Raw genomic sequence first — 19,365 nt, 5'->3', positions numbered from 1 at the left:
ACAAAACAAATACAGTAAACTGAACTGCAAAACATGGCCATTTACTTTTTAAATACTTAAATGTAAACATGAACACAATTTCTAACACAGTAGAACACCCCAAGTCTTTTTTTTTGTGTTTAGATTGGACACTAGCATTCATGGTATTCGCTTTTAGAATTGCTTGGTGCCAGACATTTTTATGTGAAAAATCAGATGCAAGGTGAGTGTAAGAAAATTCCTTCACCATTTAATATTCAGTATTTTTTCGCCCCAAGTATAATACACCAAAGGAGAATGTTGCCTATTAAAAAAAATATATTTATAGTAAGGCTGGATAAGAGTCATTGTTGTGGGACTGAAGTTCATATAAATAAAAATATTGATTCTTGATGCAAGCACTGGCAAGCCATTTTCTTTTTGGTTGGCATTTGAGTTAAAGAAACAAAGGATTGGAATACATTTGCTTAATCATAGGCATAGTTTGCATTTTAAGAAGTGGGTTTAGCTTCCTCCACTGGTGGTTCCTGTCAGTTAGGTAAGTAGTTCAACATGACACACATTCGACAAGCTACAGTTTTGGGCACCCGATGCGGTGTTGGGCAACTAGCTTGAGATTAAACCACGGACACAGCAATTATGGCTTCTCTTAAAATGGGAGCATCAATTATTTACCACTGATTACAGCATTCACTGGTGATACTTTTCCTATAATGACAAAACTAAGTAAAGACCCGTGAAGAGTAATAAGCTTCCAAAGCAAGCAATATATATATATATATATATTTTTTTTTTTACACACACAGAAAGATCTGGGTGTTGATTATCTAAAAAATATTCAAATAATTGTTCGATCAGCTGGGCAAATACAAATATCGGGTGACATCAAAGAAGACTTGAAAACGGAGTTTAAAATCAGCCAACAGTTTCAAGAGCACTTAACAAAAGCTGTTTTTTTTCTGGCAAGGTAGAACAAAGAAAGTCTACAATATATTAAAGAAAAACAATGTCAAAGCCTAAATTGATTTCAAATTACTTTACGGTACTCCATGGATCCTGAAGGGGGAAAAAAAAACAGTCAAAACATGTAGTTAGATAAAACCTAACTGGAACTTTGGGTCCAAGTGCTTAATGTTAACCCAACATGTCCCCGTCATCCCGGTTAGGAAATATCACTCTCAGCTGAAACTATAATCTGAAGATGTGCTAGGATTGCACAAAAAAGGAATGGGGGGAAAAGTACAGGAGTTTGACTTAATTTCAAAGAGACAAAAATGAAAGCTAGGATTAATACTCAGTTACGTTTCTATTGAGGGGAGAAAAAAAAAAATAGAAACAATGAAATACCAGGGGGCTCCGACCCCTGCTCACTTTGCTCACCCACCCCCGTGTTTGGTTTACCGGATATACAATTTAAAGAGATTGCTATTTTCATGGGAATTGTTACATATGCATTATTTTCACTTTTAGTTTAAAAACTTTTGTAAAAACAATACTTGTCGTTTATTCCCGGGTGTGGTTACATCTCTTTGTCGCAGGACATATAACGCTGCTCGCGTTATGACGGGGTAGGTTGGGGTTGGGGGTGGCTGAATGCACGCTAAGGAGATGCTGTTGGATCATCTGCTGTCTTTCTGCTGCTGGCGAGCTGCCTGTTCTGCTTGTCGCATGTTGTTCTTTTAACAGCGGGAGCACATGATGCATGTCTGCCAAAAAGCCTGTACAGCCACTGTCCTTTTTGCCACTTCGTGTCTCTGCTTCTCGCGTTGTGAAGGGAGGGGGGGGTTAGGGTGGCTGAACGCACACAAGGAGAAGTGGTCGGATCATCTGCTGCGAGCTGTGTGTTTTGCTTGTCACTTGTCATTGTTTTAAGAGCTGGGAGCAAGTTAAAGTGTCTCTCGTGGGTAATCGGATATACAATTTTAAAAGATTCTTTTTTTTCCCTTTGGAATTGTTTCAATTTCATTATTTGCACTTTTACTTTAAAGCTTCATTAAAAACAATATTTGGAATTACCTTTTCTTCAAGATTGCTTCTCCATGATCAAAATATACACCGGACCGAATTGTGTTTTCTTTGAAATTAAACTTGTCGTTGCTTTAACTGTTGCGGGACCACAGATTCTCATAGTGTATGGTCCATTATTGTGTAAATCTACGTTTTGTGCATTGAATGATGTAAAGGTGAAAAGACTTTGTGGTCTACTCTTTGCCTTTTATTTCTGACCTCGCTTTGTCCTGCTATTTTTTCAATTACATCTGGTCCTGATGATCAATTTCCTTTTGTTTGCGCTGTGATCTTTACTATCTTTTTTTTGATACTGTAGCAACTGACGTAATAAAGTGTCACAAAAGTTTTACTTGAACAATCGCCGACTTCGTAAACCCAAACAACTTTCTAGCACCCTCTCCATCCCCTCATCCCCTGGGTCTCGTCCACCTTTACCGTATCAATCAATACCCCGCTATCAGTCTTCCGTGCTGTACTCCACCCTCCCTCAATCGGACCAAACAGTCACTTAAAACAAAAAAGGCTTCAACCTGGCTGGGACGCTACAATACTTTCAGATTTTACTGCTTTCATATTCTTTACCTTTCTTTGCATGTGTATCGCGCCATCATTTGTCTGAGCCTTTCGAATTTCACTGCTTTCATAATCTCTTATCTGCCTTTTTTTTCTCTCCAACGCTTTGGGGTCTCTATTCTCCACGCTGCTCTTCCTTCTTTGCTTAGTCGTTGACATTTCATCTAGAACATATTGTTCTTATATGCTTTATATGTGCTGAGAGCACAGGATCTGTGTGTGCTACGTACCTTTACATGACTGAGTGGTTTGCTGACCGTGCTCTTATTTGATATTGTTTGCATCTTGTGGGTCTTTTAAGTGTCTTCCGAGAACTTCCAAGAAGATCACGTCTCGTTGCCCTGCTTTTCCTTTCCAAGATTTTTTTTTTTTTTAAATAATAGAGATTGCACATGATCCTGACAGCACAAGTCAAACTTACAACCTACTTCTTTTGAGAAATGTGTTATTAACCCACAAGTTGATTGAGAGTGCCTGAAATTTGCAATAGGCCAGTATAAAAAATGACACTGATTTAGTGAATGTAATTGAAGTGCCAAAAATTCTGTCAAAACGTATTTCTACCAAATACAGAGTTCACAAGAGACTCCTCACGCAATCAGTAATCTTGAGGTTTTAATTTTCATTTGATTGGTAATTACGTTAACTTCTTACTCATTTTTCAGTTAACCAATTAACATTCTGAATTCTAAAAATACGAGGCGAGACACAAAAATAACTGGATTGGGGGAAAAAAAACTAAAATTATTGATGAATTACAGCATTCTAAACATGGTCACCTCCTATATACCGCTCCTGATCTTTACACCACTCCATACGTATCTTCCATTGATTAAAACAGTGCTGAAAGTCTTGTTGCTTGATGCTCTTCAACAGGCTTGCCGTTTCTGTTTTCACTTTATACATTGAAGAAAAATGTGTTCCCTTCAGGTCACTTTTGATTTTTGGGAACAAGTAAAAATCACTGGGAGCTGAATTGGGCGAACAGGGAGGATGACCGAGGACGGGAATGTTTTTGTCAGTCAAAAAATGCAGGAGCGTTGTCTTGTCTCGCTGTTTGCTTTTTTTCACCTGACAATGTTGTGGCAACTTGTGTAGTGACTATTATGCAAACACTGACTGGTCTCTTCACAGGATACACCTAGCCGGACAAGCGTTTTGAGAGGGCGTGTAGGAGGGGATATAGTTTTATGATTCATGTCCAGCCGACCTCCAGATGGTTTTCTAGGAAAGCCCCAAGCCCAGTCTGGTTATTTTTTTGTCTCACCTCATACATCATTGTGTGTACAAGTTGAACAGAATCTCTTTTCAATCAAACAAACCTTGCTTAACCTGGGTTTTATTTGAGAACATCAGATCATTACTACTTCAGGTTCTGCATGCATATTTCCCAAACCTTGGTTGACATGTCCAGTCAATCTAAGTGTGGAAAGGCCAATTTTTTTTCAGTTTACAATTAAAAGTCTTCAAAACAGTCAGTGCAGTTGGCCTTGGTCAAACTCATGCACTTTCAGTTGGCTGCTGCTCTGTTTTTTGACCCTCCTCAGCAGCAGGGGGCTGTATAGACTTTGTTTCACTTATTCTCCTCAAACGCTCAGCATTGGTGACAGTCATGGGGTGAAGAGGAAAAAAGCCTGCAAGTCCTGGACAAACATGAATAAGATTTTCACAGTTTTAAACTAATGTGATATACTGGCAAACTGAATTATAGAAAGATATTGCTCACAATGCTAGGGAAAACTTACCTAAAAGTTTGGCCACAGGCTTTGTGGGATGAGCACCACAGGCCAGCCAGTATTTTATTCTGTCATAATTGAAGCTAACAAGCTTTTCATTGTAGATGTTGGGTAATGGATCATATGATCCCAGCTGTTCAATATATTTTCCATCTCTGGCACGCTTGTTGTAGGCTGCAACAATTCGGTAGAAGGGTCTGTTAACACAGCCACCCAGGGCTAGACGAATTGCAACATGTCCACCATGATAGTGCTTCAGGAGCTGTAGTGCTGGAGGGGAGGAAAAAACAAACCAGTCAGAAAAGGCAACTCGATAAGATAGTAAACTAAATTACATTTTACTATACTAGGGGGCTCCGCCCCTGCTCGCTTTGCTCACCCATCCCCAGGTTTGGTTTACCGGATATACTATTTAAAGAGATTGTTATTTTCATGGGAATTGTTACATATGAATTATTTTCACTTTTACTTTAAAACTTTTGTAAAAACAATGCTTGTTCTTTATTTCCAGCCCCGGGTGTGGTTAAATCTCTTTCTCTGCAGGGCATATAATGCTGCTCGCACTGTGAACAGAGTGCGGCTAAACGCACGCTAAGAAGAAGCGGTCGGATCATCTGCTGTCTTTCTGCTGATGGTGAGCTGCCTGTTCTGCTTGTCTTGCTGCCCGATCATTTCAAAGCCTGTACAGCAGCTGTCCTTTTGCCACTTCGTGTCTCTGCTACTTGCGCTGTGAAGGGTAGTGGGGGTTGGGAGATTGGGGGCGGGGTTAGGGTGTTTGAATGCATGCTAAGGAGAAGTGATCGGATCATCTGCTGGCTTTTTGTTGCTGGCGAGCTGCATGCTTTTCTTGTCATTGTTTTAAGAGCTGGAAGCACATGAAGCGTGTCTGCCAAAAGCATTCCAACAACTGCTAGGTTAGATGTCCGTGGACTTGTTTTAAATGATGTCTCACTGCCTTGTCTCATGCGACATTGTAAAAACAATACTTGTCCTTCCGGTCATGGTCAAATCTCTTTCTCGCAGGAACGTACAATGCTCGCGTTGTGAAGGGTGTCGGCTGAACGTATGCTAAGAAGATGCCATTGGATCATCAGCTGTCCTCCTGCTGCTGCTGTCGCGCTGCCCATCGAACATTTTAAAGCCTGTACAGCAGCCGTCTTTTGCCACTTCGTGTCTCTGCCACTCGCGTTGTGAAGCAGGGGGTTGGGGGGCATGGGTGTTTTAGGGTGGCTGAACACATGCAAGGAGAAGCAGTCAGATCATCTGCTGGCTTTCTGCTGTTGGTGAGCTGCGCGTTTTGCTTGTCGCAAGTTAAAGTCTCTCTCGCAGGACTTCAAATTGTCTTCTGAAAAGATCACGTCTCTTCTCCCTAATCTCCCTCCCAATTTTTTTTTTTTTTAATAATATAGAGATGTATTAACACTAGCTGTACTGTATATCATAAGGGGGTATCAAACACAATATTCAGAACATTGGTGTATCATGCCAGTGCTTTATTTAATTTCTCATTAGAGAGAGATTGTCATGGTTACTGCACGCTGTGATTAGTTATGCCATCATTGTTTAATCATTACCATAAGAAATTAAATTGCAGTTTAGGAGTTTAAGTGCACTCCCTTAAAAGCAACAACACACCTTGCATTCCTTACTGTTGTGATACTTTGCTTCACTTAATTAAAAAAACACAATTCATGCAAGTCACGCGATTAATTAGTGTGATGTGAAATTACCACACTGTATGAAATGATGTTCAACGGAAAAAATAAGTCAACAGGGAACAATGCAAACATTTTCATTACGTCACCGTTGTTAAGGCATTAGTTTCATATTCATTTCAGTTGATAGGGTGACCTAATAGAGTAAAGCATATTGAAACGGCACCTCCCATTGCCATGTGTCCTACAAGAACATCTTTTGATATTACTGATATGTATGCAATATCTGCCGAATTATTTAAAATCCATTCATTTAGTACTGAAACCTGCTTAATCCAGATTTTGCAATGGCACAACTGGTTATAATCCAGGAATCAACCCCTGGATATGGTTCTAGTCCACCCACAGGACAAATTAACACCCATCCATCCATTATCCAAACCGCTATATCCTAACTACAGGGTCACGGGGGTCCTCTGGAGCCAATCCTAGCCAACACAGGGAGCAAGGCAGGAAGCAAACCCCAGGCAGGGTGCCAGCCCACTGCATACACCCACACACCAAGCACACACTAGGGATAATTTAGAATCGCCAATGCACCTAGACTTTGGGAGGAAACCCACACAGACATGGGGACAACATGCAAACTCCATGTGGGAAGTGAACCCGGGTCTCCTAACTGCGAGGCAGCAGTGCTACCCACTGCACCACCATGACGCCTACAAATTTACAGTCTCCAGTTAAACTTAAAGGTCTGTCCTTTGGATGAAGAAGTAAAGTTGAAGTGACCATGAAAAAGAAAAAAAAATGGAATGATGGCACAGCTGCCTGTGAACCAAGCATCACTCCTGGTGCTTTAAGTTTCTCATCTCTTGACTGGCTTGACTATGCTGGCTTCCTTTATATCTTCTTTTTTCCCTATGACTCTACTACTGACTTAAAAAGCTATTTATTTCAACAGCCCAAGTTACCTGTCAGTGTTTTTATTTATTTATTTTCTATTCAATGTAGATGGCATACATATTTTCTTATATAAGACACCAGTCCATCACAGGACATACTCACTCAAACACCCGCATTTATATACAGTACATCAATTATGAAGCACAGATCAACCCAACCTCTCAATCTTTGGGATGCTCTGTGAAAAGTGTTATATACAGTATATTTTGATTAAGTTATGCCTTTTTATGTTGAAGGCACAAACCTAAAGAAAACAGACTAAAATATGATAAATGTTAGAATGAGTTACAGTTCATAGATTGCCCATATGCATTCATGATTGTCCCATAATGCATAACAAAAAGAATCCATCTCTGAATAGGTTTTAAACTTAAGACCACAACCATTTACTACTTCCAAATTACAATAATATTACCAGAATTTTCTACTTGGAGGGAAGCCTGAATCATTTTCCCACCTAATCTGGGTACAATTTTTATTTTGAATGGGACTAAGCTGGCAGGATTCTTTTGCACGCAAATACAATGGAGGGTGGATTTCAGCATGGTGTTATGAAGAATTATGTCATCCTTTATTAATAACTGCCTGTTTTTATAACAAATGTAATATGAATATTTTCTTTTCAGTAGTTACATTAAAATTAAATATTAAAAAAATACCTAAATTAATGTTAACAAAATCCAAATTAAAATATTACTTTAGAAGCACTAGAAATAGTAAAAATACAGCATATTCAGGATACTTTTCTAAACATTTTTTGCACAAATAAATCTTTTCAATCTGGTTTTGTAATAAACATGTTTCAAATCAAGTTTACCAACAAATTATTTTCCTAGGTTTGAGATATTTGCATTATAAATGTTAAAAAGAAACACAAAATGGTTGATAACTGCTACAGAAAAGCAACTCTGAAAAGACCATTTGAAATGACAAGGCCTTTGCTGTATTCGTTTCAAGCTACCTCACAAACACAGAGCGAGTAGATATTTCTACTCCTTATGCCTGTGGACTCACCCAGATTGGCCACAGAACAGACCTCTCCTTAACTTCAGTCATTACTCATACCTGGAGTCCGCATAGGATTAGGATAGAAGTATGTGCCAGGTAAGCCTTTGCTGTGTTCATCACTTTGTAGTTGTATTAATGCAGATAAAACAAGATTTTAAAAACTTTGTCTTTTTGGGACAAAACCTTATTTTCATATTCATCCAAAGAGACTATTACCTGAAACTACATTTGAGATGTTATTTAAAAACTTAATAATATGAACTAATTTTAAACATACATCATCCATCCTCTCAACAAAATTACCTAGTTCTGGGTTAAGGCAGCTGAAGCCTCTCAGCATTTTCAGGACACAAGGCGAGTAAAACTTCTGGACAGAGCACCAGTTCATTTCAGGGTGAACACACATACATGCACTACAGCCAATTTAGTAACACCAGTTCACCTAACCTGTGTGAGACTCTGGGAGGAAACCCACAAGGAAATGGAGAGAAAAAATAAACTCAACATAAGAACCACCGGGTATGTGAATTCCACTCTCCTTATTGCAAGCTAGCAGCACTGGTACTGTGTCATGGTGCTGCCTGAATCACACATTTTTGTTGCAAAATTTTTTTAAATATAATTTGTGCTTCTGAAAACCACTAATATAAACAGTGCAGGACACAAGATTGAAGTAACAGTGGAGTATTTAAAGCAATAAAAAAATTCTCATAGCTCAATGAAGATATAAAGCAAGTGAGGATAAGCAAATATAGAGTAAGGCTGTAAGAAGAATGGGTGGGTGGGGGATTGAAAAATACAGCTTGAGCTTGCGAACCCACCTTTTGAAAAATCACCATACAGTGAGTGGTGGTTTTAAGAATCAATACCCTTCAGCTATGTTGGTATTTTATTAGATGACATTTTTTCAAAGAAATAGAATAAAAAATTACAGCTTAAATGACTAACCTTCACCCAGCTCTAACCTTAACCAAGCTTGTAGAAAAGTAAAGCTAGGCATTTATATTGTGTAACACATTTATATAAGAAGATATTTCTTCTACAGTGATAAAAACTTGAATGTGTTAATCCTCAATATCTGTCTCCACCTATAGGAAGTCCCAATAAAATAAAACAAACTCTTACATTTAGTGACAGAAAAAAGGTCCAATACAAATTCTGCTACCACTTGCATCATACTGTGTAATAAAATGGTACATTCCATACCATATATCATTTATGATGTGATATGTACTGATGACGTGCATAGAAAAACAATTCTCTCTAATTAAAATTAACTGCCGTCTCTCCTCCTCACCAGGCTCTTGAGATGAGCCAGCACTACAATTTTCTGTACTTTTTTAAAGACCTTACTTGTGAATTAAGAGAGCCATGCTGCACAATTCAACATAAGACATTTAGCCAATGTTCCCTACACCATAAAATATTTGGTCTTTACATGTCTAATATATTGTATATAACATCTACCAGTGGCCACCAGAACCATTTATCAATTTAACAGGTCTGCTTTAATAGTGACATGTATAGAAGTGTACAAGCATCTCCTTGACTGTCTTAACATATCTGCAGTTGTAATTATTGATAGATAGATACTTTATTAATCCCAAGGGGAAATTCACATAATCCAGCAGCAGTATACTGATACAAAGAAACAATATTAAATTAAATAATAATAAAAATGAAAAGAATTAAAATAAAATTAATGTTCGCATTTACTCCCCCAGGTGGAATTGAAGAGTCGCATAGTGTGGGGGAGAAACAATCTCTTTAGTCTGTCACTGAAGCTACTCCTCTGTCTGGAGATGATCCTGTTAAGTGGATGCAGTGGATTCTTCATGATTGACAGGAGTTTGCTTAGTGCCCGTCGCTCTGCCACAGATGTTAAACTGTCCAACTTTAATCCTACAATAGAGCCTTCCTGCCTTAACAAGTTTGTCCAGGCGTGAGGCGTCTTTCATCTTTATGCTGCCACCCCAACACACCACCGCGTAGAAGAGGGCACTCGCCACAACCGTCTGGTAGAACATCTGCAGCATCTTACTGCAGATGTTGAAGGATGCCAACCTTCTCAGAAAGTATAGTCTGCTCTGACCTTTCTTACACAGAGCATGAGTATTGGCAGTCCAGTCCAATTTGTCATCCAGCTGCACTCCCAGATATTTAAAGGTCTGCAGAGGGTCCATGAGGGGTCTGGGCCTCCTAAAATCCACCACCAGCTCCTTGGTCTTGCTGGTGTTAAGGTGTAAGTGGTTTGAGTCGCACCATTTAACAAAGTCTTTGATTAACTTTCTGTACTCCTCCTCCTGCCCACTCCTGATGCAGCCCACAATAGCAGTGTCATCAGCGAACTTTTGCACGTGGCAGGACTCCGAGTCATTGTTAACTCATACACATTTCTGTTGGACAGTCTGTTCTTGTATTCTCTCAGCATTATATTTATTGTTGATTCCCAATTATTTTTGTTTATAAAGGATTTCATTTTTATGCAGACGATTCATGGTAGGAAATGTCAAATGACAAAACATCTGTTCAGAGTTCAGTACAGTTATCTGCAACTCAACTATTTTCACTTTGAATCTCAATTTAAACTCACTCCTGCACTCCTACTCATGAAATGTAACTGAAGTTCTTGGTTATATGTGGTCACTTCTCGTAGTTTTAGAAAACAAACATGTTACTTATATGTACAATGCTGTGATTTTGTTTTGAAATACTTGTAGCTCATGCACCTAAACTCCTGGATGTTCCCTGCTACTCTGGAATGTAACATTCATTGAGTTTAGGATTTCCAGATCTACAGTATCTCGTCTTTCATTTTGCACAGAAAAACATGTACATCTCTGAGAGGAGGCTCCGAATGTTTTTCATGTATTTAAATTGTTCAAACTGTGCATTTTTTAATATTTGAATAACTGGATACCAGTATTTTAAATGGTGACACCAAGCACAACTGAACACATGCTTTGACCAACTGTAAAACTACTGTCACACAGCATATTAAATTGCTGTCAAAATTACTTGACTGCACAGTTAGAAATTTGTAACTAATGAAAAATTGTAAGGTAGTCATGTAACCTGCTACCCCCTGGAATTTCTTGACATCTTATCTGACATCCTCAAGGCAACAAGCTCCATCAACTGCAATTGTTAAATGTCATGCTCTCTACTGTTATTCATTGTAATTAAACATTGTTGCCCCTTTTATTTTCAGCTTGCAGTAAGTTTTGAACAATGTCTGCAGTGCAAAACTACAGACACTATTAAACAGGCATGCAGTGTGGCAGTGGGTAAGGCTTTAGACCTAGGACTTCAAACCCTGAGGTCATGGGTTGAAATTCTGCTACTGACACTGTGTGACCATGAGCAAGTCACTTCACCTACCTCTGTTCTGGAAAGAAACAAACAAAAGAAACCTAACCAATTGTATCTCAAATATTATCAGTCAATCTGGATAAAGGCATGAAGCCTAATAAAAAGATTTTCAAAAAGTATTATTTAAAAGATTAATATTAAACCAAATGCAATCCCTGCTATAATATGACTAGTACCATATGAGTTACATGAAAGGCATCTGTACCTTTCTTTAAAAGGCAGAAAAGTGATGTGCTTGCGAGCACAGCATAGCTCATGCCACTGAATCCTGGGATTCTGCGTTATTTCACCAAGCTCAGTACTAAACAAGTGATTGCATTTGTCTGCTACTAAATGTGGCTGTTCCACTTAAGATGTGCTGCAATGTCTTACTTTTACTGATTAAAGCAACCTGCAATCAATTAGGGATGATCCAAATGATTGCCACCCCCGATCAATATCAAATGATTTTCACTAAAAAGGACTTGATCAATGATTGGGAAAAAGGCCTATCAGAAAAAACAATATTTTCAGCCTCTGCTTTTCTAAGCTTTATGCAGTGTTTTCCTTTTGCAGCAGATGCCCTGCAGTGTAAACAAAGAGCAGAGAGTGGAAGCTTGTTTTATAAGTGAATAAGAGGAGATTGGTATATTAGCCTTTACATTAAAGAAAGTGGAGTAATAAACTGAAGAAAGTGACCAGAGAAGTAGTCATCCTGTGCAACTAGATAAAAAGCAAGAAACGCTACTTCAAGGAATTCAAACCTTTATTTTGTCCTTTAAATTAAAACGTGCAATGCTTGAGTTTGGACAGAGAGCTTGTTTAAAATGCAGCTGCTTACACTTTTAATAGGAAAAAGAAAAGATGACAGATTTGAAATTGCTGTTTAGTAAATAGGCTTTTTTTTTTTTTTAAGATTTCTACTGTGTTTATTTGTTGCTGTGTGTCATATAGCATACGTTTTGCCCACGTTGATTAATTTGCAGAAGAGGGCAAGTTAGAGTCATGTGCTCAGATAACGTAACAAAAAAGAGCTACATGGAGCAATTAAAACTCTTGACCAAGATAAAAAATTAGCAGTGGCATGATGAAGAAAGAAATCAAATGGATTTTCAACCCACCATCAGCCTCTCATCAAGGTGGAATATGAGCAAGACAAATCAGAAGCATAAGAAAGACTCTAAACTCAATACTTAACCAACAAACACAACTATGAAAGTCTCCAAACAATGTGTGAAGAGATTCAATCATCAACAACAGACCCCTCACAAATACAGGGTGGTACAAAAAGAACAGAACCCATAGGTGCCACAATGAGCGTGCTGTGTGGATGTTAGTTAAAGTGTAAGGATGAAAGATACTGAAATTCAACAGGTGTCAGAAAAAAGTCAGCTGTGATGGAACTAAAGTGAAGGCGCCTGGCGATACAAAAGTGAGAAGACATTTAAGCACACAGCAGCAGAATACCCTGAATTTGAACAACTTTCTTTACATACAAGTAAAAACAATTTTCTTTTGACAGATTGTTTCACTTCGTTTTGATTGCTTCTTCAAAGTACTGCAATGTTAATAAAATTCATAAAATGTTAATATATTTTACAAGTAATAATTATCTTGTATACAAGATACAAAGATGGATATTTCAGAAACCCTACAAAATAACAAGCTACCAAAATACTCCTTGATGTTTGCCTGTGTGTATGTATACAAAATCTATTAAAATATATTACACTGGTTATAATTTTAATTACTAATAATTTATCAATCTATAAGGAATCTGTACTGTTGCTTATGCCACTATGATCTGGAGCTTTATCTTTTTAAGAGATACAATGGTGTGAGAACTATTTTCATTTTTTTGGGTTCAACAATGCCTTACAGAAGCCAACTCTGATAGTGTAGGCTTGTTAAAATAGTTTAGTTCCATTTACAGGTGTACAGTACAACTTAAAACCAAGATTATAAAACAGATTGTAGTGTCACTTAAGTAAAATTGAATGACTTATTCCATAAAATAAAAATATTAATCTTGAACTTGGTGCAAGATTACCAAAATTTGAAAGTGTGAATGAGTGAAGAAGCAAGCAGAGGTCTGCAGATTAGTTTTTGAAGGCTCTCAGAACAACATGGAAACTGCAGTTCAACTGGTGGTACTTGCCATATACTGGGGATCGAGGCCTGGCATAATTACATGTTTTTAATTTGTTTCATTAGGTGGTAAGATTTAAATGCTCTGAAGTAGCAGGTAAAACAAACAAGTCGGGGAGTGTGCACTGATACAGTGTGTTGCCGAACCCACTACACGACGAAACAACTCGGGATTCCAGTTTGCAATCCCCCAGGCAGACACGCAGTCCAGTCCCACCCTCTGGAAATGACCCTCTATCTGCGGCAGCCAGATGTTATGTGAGTGACCCCTTGGCCTGGTCCAACCACTCAAGTCCCCAACAATGAGGATCCTGTGAGCCCTATCACCCTCGGGGAAATGCACCACATGGCCGTAGTGCCAAAACTGACACTCCCTCACAATGCAGGTAATGTGCCTCATTTGGGACTCCATGAGGACCGCTCATTTGACACAAAGTCAAACCAATGGTATCGAAGGATTTTCCGGAGAGACACAGTACCAAAGGAGTCCAGTCTTCGTCTCAGGTCACTGGATAGCGTCCATGTCTCGCAACCATATAGCAAGACAGGAAGCACCAGGACTCTAAAGACTTGGACCTTCATCCTTCTGCAGTGATATTGGGAGCGCCACACACCCCTTTCCAGCGACCTCATGACCCGCCACATCCTCTCCCAATCCATCTACTGACTTCATAGTCGGAGTCACCAGAGACATGAATGTCACTGTCAAGGCAAGTAAACCTCTCGACAAGGTCAACACTCTCTCCGCAGACAGACACACTGCTAATGGCTGTGCCCAAGAGGTCATTAAAGGCTTGGATCTTGGTTTTTATCTAGGACACTCGCAAGCCCAGACACTCAGTCTCTCAAGCGCACCGATCAGAGCCTCCGTTGACTCTGCGAAGATCACAGCATCATCAGCAAAGTCAAGATCCGTAAATCTTTCTTCACCAACAGATGCCCCAGAACTGCTGGATCCCACGACCTTGCCCAACACCCAGTCCATACAAGCATTGAACAGAGTAGGAGCAAGAACAAACCCCTGAAGAACCCCAGAATTAAATGCACAAAACACAGAGGTTTTGCCTCCACTCTGCACAGCACTCACAGTACCAGTGTACAGGCCAGCCATGATATCCAGCAACCTCGAGGGGCTCCCGCAAACCCTCAGGATGTCCCACAGGGCAGCTCGATCAACGGAGTCAAACTCTTTATGAAAATCGACAAAGGTTGCAAAGAAACTCTGCTGATATTCGCGTTTGCACTCCATGAGAGCCCTCAGTGACAGGATGAGGTTAATGATAGACTTCTTAGGCATAAAACCATACTGTTCTGGTCGCTGGTAGGTGAGCAAATGATCACGGATCCTACTGAGGACGACCCTAGCAAGGACCTTACCCGAGAGCAGTGTTATCCTCCTGTAGTTGCCGCAATCCAGGCAATCACCCTTCCCTTTCCAGATAGGGACAACAAGTCCCATTTTCCTGTCAGTTGGGATGATGCCAGTCTCCCAAATGGAAGCAAAGATTGCTTGCAAAGCCAGGAGGACAGCCTTACCACCAGCCTGGAGAAGTTCACCCCAAATACCACAGATACCTGCAGCCTCCTTCCCCCTCCCAGAAAATCTAAAACAGATTAAAAAGAATTTAGTAATAAAGGTTTTTATACAGTGCATCCGGAAAGTATTCACAGCGCATCACTTTTTCCACATTTTCTTATGTTACAGCCTTATTCCAAAATGGATTAAATTCATTTTTTTCCTCAGAATTCTACACACAATATCCCATAATGACAACGTGAAAAAGCTTACTTGAGGTTTTTGCAAATTTATTAAAAATAAAAAAACTGAGAAATCACATGTACATAAGTATTCACAGCCTTTGCTCAATACTTTGTCGATGCACCTTTGGCAGCAATTACAGCCTCAAGTCTTTTTTAATATGATGCCACAAGCTTGGCACACCTATCCTTGGCCAGTTTCGCCCATTCCTCTTTACAGCACCTCTCAAGCTCCATCAGGTTCAATGGGAAGGGTTGGTGCACAGCCATTTTAAGATCTCTCCAGAGATGTTCAATCAGATTCAAGTCTGGGCCACTCAAGGACATTCACAGAGTTGTCCTGAAGTCACTCCTTTGATATCTTGGCTGTGTGCTTAGAGTTGTTGTCCTGCTGAAAGATGAACCGTCGCCCCAGTCTGAGGTCAAGAGCGCTCTGGAGCAGGTTTTCATCCAGGATGTCTCTGTACATTGCTGCAGTCATCTTTCCCTTTATCCTGACTAGTCTCCCAGTTCCTGCCACTGAAAAGCATCCCCACAGCATGATGCTGCCACCACCATGCTTCACTGTAGGGATGGTATTGGCCTGGTTTCCTCCAAACGTGACACCTGCCATTCACACCAAAGAGTTCAATCTTTGTCTCGTCAGACCAGAGAATTTTGTTTCTCATGGTCTGAGAGTCCTTCAGGTGCCTTTTGACAAACTCCAGGCGGGCTGCCATGTGCCTTTTACTAAGGAGTGGCTTCCGTCTGGCCACCCTACCATACAGGCCTGATTGGTGGATTGCTGCAGAGATGGCTGTCCTTCTGGAAGGTTCTTCTCTCTCCACAGAGGACCTCTGGAGCTCTGACAGAGTGACCATCAGGTTCTTGGTCACCTCCCTGACTAAGGCCCTTCTCCCCCGATCACTCAGTTTAGATGGCCAGCTAGCTCTAGGAAGAGTCCTGGTGGTTTCGAACTTCTTCCACTTACGGATGATGGAGGCCACTGTGCTCATTGGGACCTTCAAAGCAGCAGAAATTTTTCTGTAACCTTCCCCAGATTTGTGCCTTGAGACAATCCTGTCTCTGATGTCTACAGACAATTCCTTTGACTTCATGCTTGTTTTGTGCTCTAACATGAACTGTCAACTGTGGGACCTTATATAGACAGGTGTGTGCCTTTCCAAATCATGTCCAATCAACTGAATTTACCACAGGTGGACTCCGATTAAGCTGCAGAAACATCTCAAGGATGATCAAGGGAAACAGGATGCACCGGAGCTCAATTTTGAGCTTCATGGCAAAGGCTGTGAATACTTATGTACATGTGATTTCTCAGTTTTTTTTTTTATTTTTAATAAATTTGCAAAAATCTCAAGTAAAAGTTTTTCACGTTGTCATTATGGGGTGTTGTGTGTAGAATTCTGAGGAAAAAAATGAATTTAATACATTTTGGAATAAGGCTGTAACATAAGAAAATGTGGAAAAAGTGATGCGCTGTGAATACTTTCCGGATGCACTGTATAAAAACCTTTATTACTAAATTCTTTTTAATCTGTTTTAGAAAAAGTGATGTGCTGTGAATACTTTCCGGATGCACTGTACATTCTTTTATGTTACAGTTTCATTATTAAACTGATATATAATTGCATTGCATCTGAATTATTCCAAATACAGGCTGTAAAAATGCAAGCCTGAAAAGGTTTGTGCGGAGCCCTGAAAGGTATATCGGTTAGGGGGTTTAGGGGGGAGTGAAACATGCTGTGATCTTCCAGTAAGTAAACAAGGGGTCTCTAGCATGTGTTATCATCATAAATGGTCTCGGGCCATAACACAAAACAATAAAGGTTACAAAGATGCAGCGTAAGAAGTTTGCAAATGACTTTTGAAAACTGCTCTCCCCACACAAGTCCTGTTGCCGGAGTGCGAGTAGGCTCTCTGGCCGCGTTTATCAAGTCAGTGCGGTCCTGGAACAGCTACAACTCGACCTCATTAAACGCGAGGAGTTCGCTTCAAGTCTGCAAAATACCCGCTCTAGTAGAATTCCGGTATGACACATTGAAGTAATTACAGCATTATAAAATTGCTTTGCGATATTGAGATTCTGAGTTTAATAAACGTCACATTTAAACACTAATAATAATTTGTCTTTTAAGTAATATTACAAAGCATACAACTAAAAAAAATGTTAGAAACCCTGTGGTTTTAAAATGCATTCGTGAAAGTGAAACTCGTTAATTCAACATTCGGCATTCTGAACACTTTTAGCACCACAGCCATCGCTCACGCGTCCGGCTTCACCACAATTGTTCCTTTAACCATTACTGAGAAGCTTATAGGAACTGTGCATTTTACTTACATAGATGAACCATGACTGCAACCAAAGCGACACAGTACTACTTAAAGTACTCCGGTCACAAACAAGAAACAACGCGTCAAGCAATCACTAGACCTTCATGGCAGCCGCCATCTTTGTAACCTCCGACCCGGTTGTGTTTATCAGTAGGTTTTTAAATAAAGACACGTGCAATTAAATATACTGTTTTAAATAAAGTTGGCGGTGACTGTTAGACTTGTCGACATATATGGGTAGACGCCGTATTCACTGTGTTGCCCAGTCGACACGATACGTCAGCGCATCCGCCACATTGCGAGTGGCAATAGTGCCATTTAAACTAATACAGGTAGACGAGGAAACCGGGTTTTCTGATGGAAAAAACAATAACGTTTAAAACAGTATCGTTTACATACAACAGATTTTGGCGAATCGTTTAAATGCAATTGTTTATATCCATTTATACACTAATAATGGCAATTATTAAAAAATAATTATTATTATTAAATAATTCTTCCCATATAAGTAACATTTCTCGGACTGCCTTCTTCAATCTCCGAAACATTTCTAGATTTCGTCCTGTTCTGACGCAACACAGTACTGAAGTATTGGTTAATGCCCGAGTCACCTCACATATAGATTACTGTAATGCTATTCTATCTGGCATCCCACAAAAACGTATCCATAAACACAACTTCTTCAAAATTCTGCTGCCAGGATAATAACCTGCTGTTCTAAATCCAATGAACATACTACACCTACTCTCTCTCAGCTTCACTGGCTCCCTGTTCACTACTGAATACAATACAAAATACCGCTCTTAACATTTAAAGCTCCCCCTACCTCACTGATCTCCTACAGACTTACACTTCCTCTCGCTCACTCAGATCCTGTAATTTGAGAGTATTCAGTCTGGCAATATGGTGCAGTCTTAGTTTGTAGAAAACAGACAAAACTAAAGACATGAACGTAAAATGACGGTTGTCAGTTTCAAACTGTGTTTCCTCAATGTGTATCCTTGAGAAAAAAACACATCATCTGAACCAATATCAGCCCGAACAAACTGATTGATCAAAGATACACTGACAGCTTGCCCTAATGTCGACTGTCAGATAACACGCTCAGCTACTTTGACCACCTTGACTGGACCCTCAGAAGGAATCATCAAACTTCATTTGTTTTTTAATGTGAGCAAGTGGTAGCTTTGATCATATGATGCCGGTACAGCATCTGTTACCAAACTTCACACACATCACAGGACAGCTTTTTAGCTGTTAACAGCTAACAACAATCTACATAGTTAGTGACTAAATAAGTTAAGCCAAAACTTTATTTGGAGGCTAACTTGAGCACATAAATGCATAGCTTTGCTAGCTTAGCCTGGCGTAGCTAGTGTTAAGATTATAAAACGGGATTTTCTAATGGCCAAATATAACCAAAACAATTGTTCATCCTTACCTATGAAATGCAATCCCCTGGGATCTGGTTTGGAGCGTACAGCGATTTGTACAATCCCAAGGACCACATGCATGAGGCATCTTTATCCATTACTTCACTCCACAGCAGTGCCACTCGCAATATGGCTGTGATGTTGACGTACGATGCTGCTGGTCATGCGGCGTCTAGTAATTCTATGTCTATGGTTAGACTGACCTTTCAAATCAAATGAGATACAACAAATGAATGACTGCTTTTTCCAACAACGTAGATGCATATACGCTAATGTCAAAAGAGACTTATTAGTTCTAAAACCGATTCAGTTGTTCAGAATCTTTGTGGGAGGAAATTTAAACCTTGCAAGTCTGTAAAGTAATTATACGTGATAACTTGAGTATAGTTTTCGAGAGTGTTTATTACAATTGGCTATTGA

General features: G+C 39.6%; 1 protein-coding gene across 1 annotated transcript; it reads right to left on the bottom strand.

The window, feature by feature from the left end:
• Positions 1 to 3,157: 3,157 nt before the first annotated feature.
• Positions 3,158 to 17,645, bottom strand: mrps16 (mitochondrial ribosomal protein S16). Its single transcript, XM_039756188.1, has 3 exons — positions 17,520 to 17,645; positions 4,308 to 4,568; positions 3,158 to 4,205 (listed from the first exon to the last, which is right to left on the bottom strand). The coding sequence occupies exons 1-3, from the start codon at positions 17,530 to 17,532 to the stop codon at positions 4,063 to 4,065; spliced, it is 417 nt and encodes a 138-aa protein (XP_039612122.1). The 5' UTR covers positions 17,533 to 17,645; the 3' UTR covers positions 3,158 to 4,062.
• Positions 17,646 to 19,365: the final 1,720 nt, after the last annotated feature.

This window comes from Polypterus senegalus, chromosome 6 (genome assembly GCF_016835505.1).
Source record: "Polypterus senegalus isolate Bchr_013 chromosome 6, ASM1683550v1, whole genome shotgun sequence".
NCBI lineage: Eukaryota > Metazoa > Chordata > Cladistia > Polypteriformes > Polypteridae > Polypterus > Polypterus senegalus.
This window is presented reverse-complemented; position numbering and strand designations above follow the sequence as displayed.

What these genes read in the sequence shown, in the direction of transcription:
- mrps16 (XM_039756188.1), bottom strand. An exon ending in GCCTGTGGCCAAACTTTTAG is followed by an intron (nt 4,206 to 4,307) that starts GTAAGTTTTCCC and finishes ATGTTTGTCCAG; the next exon opens with GACTTGCAGGCTTTTTTCCT.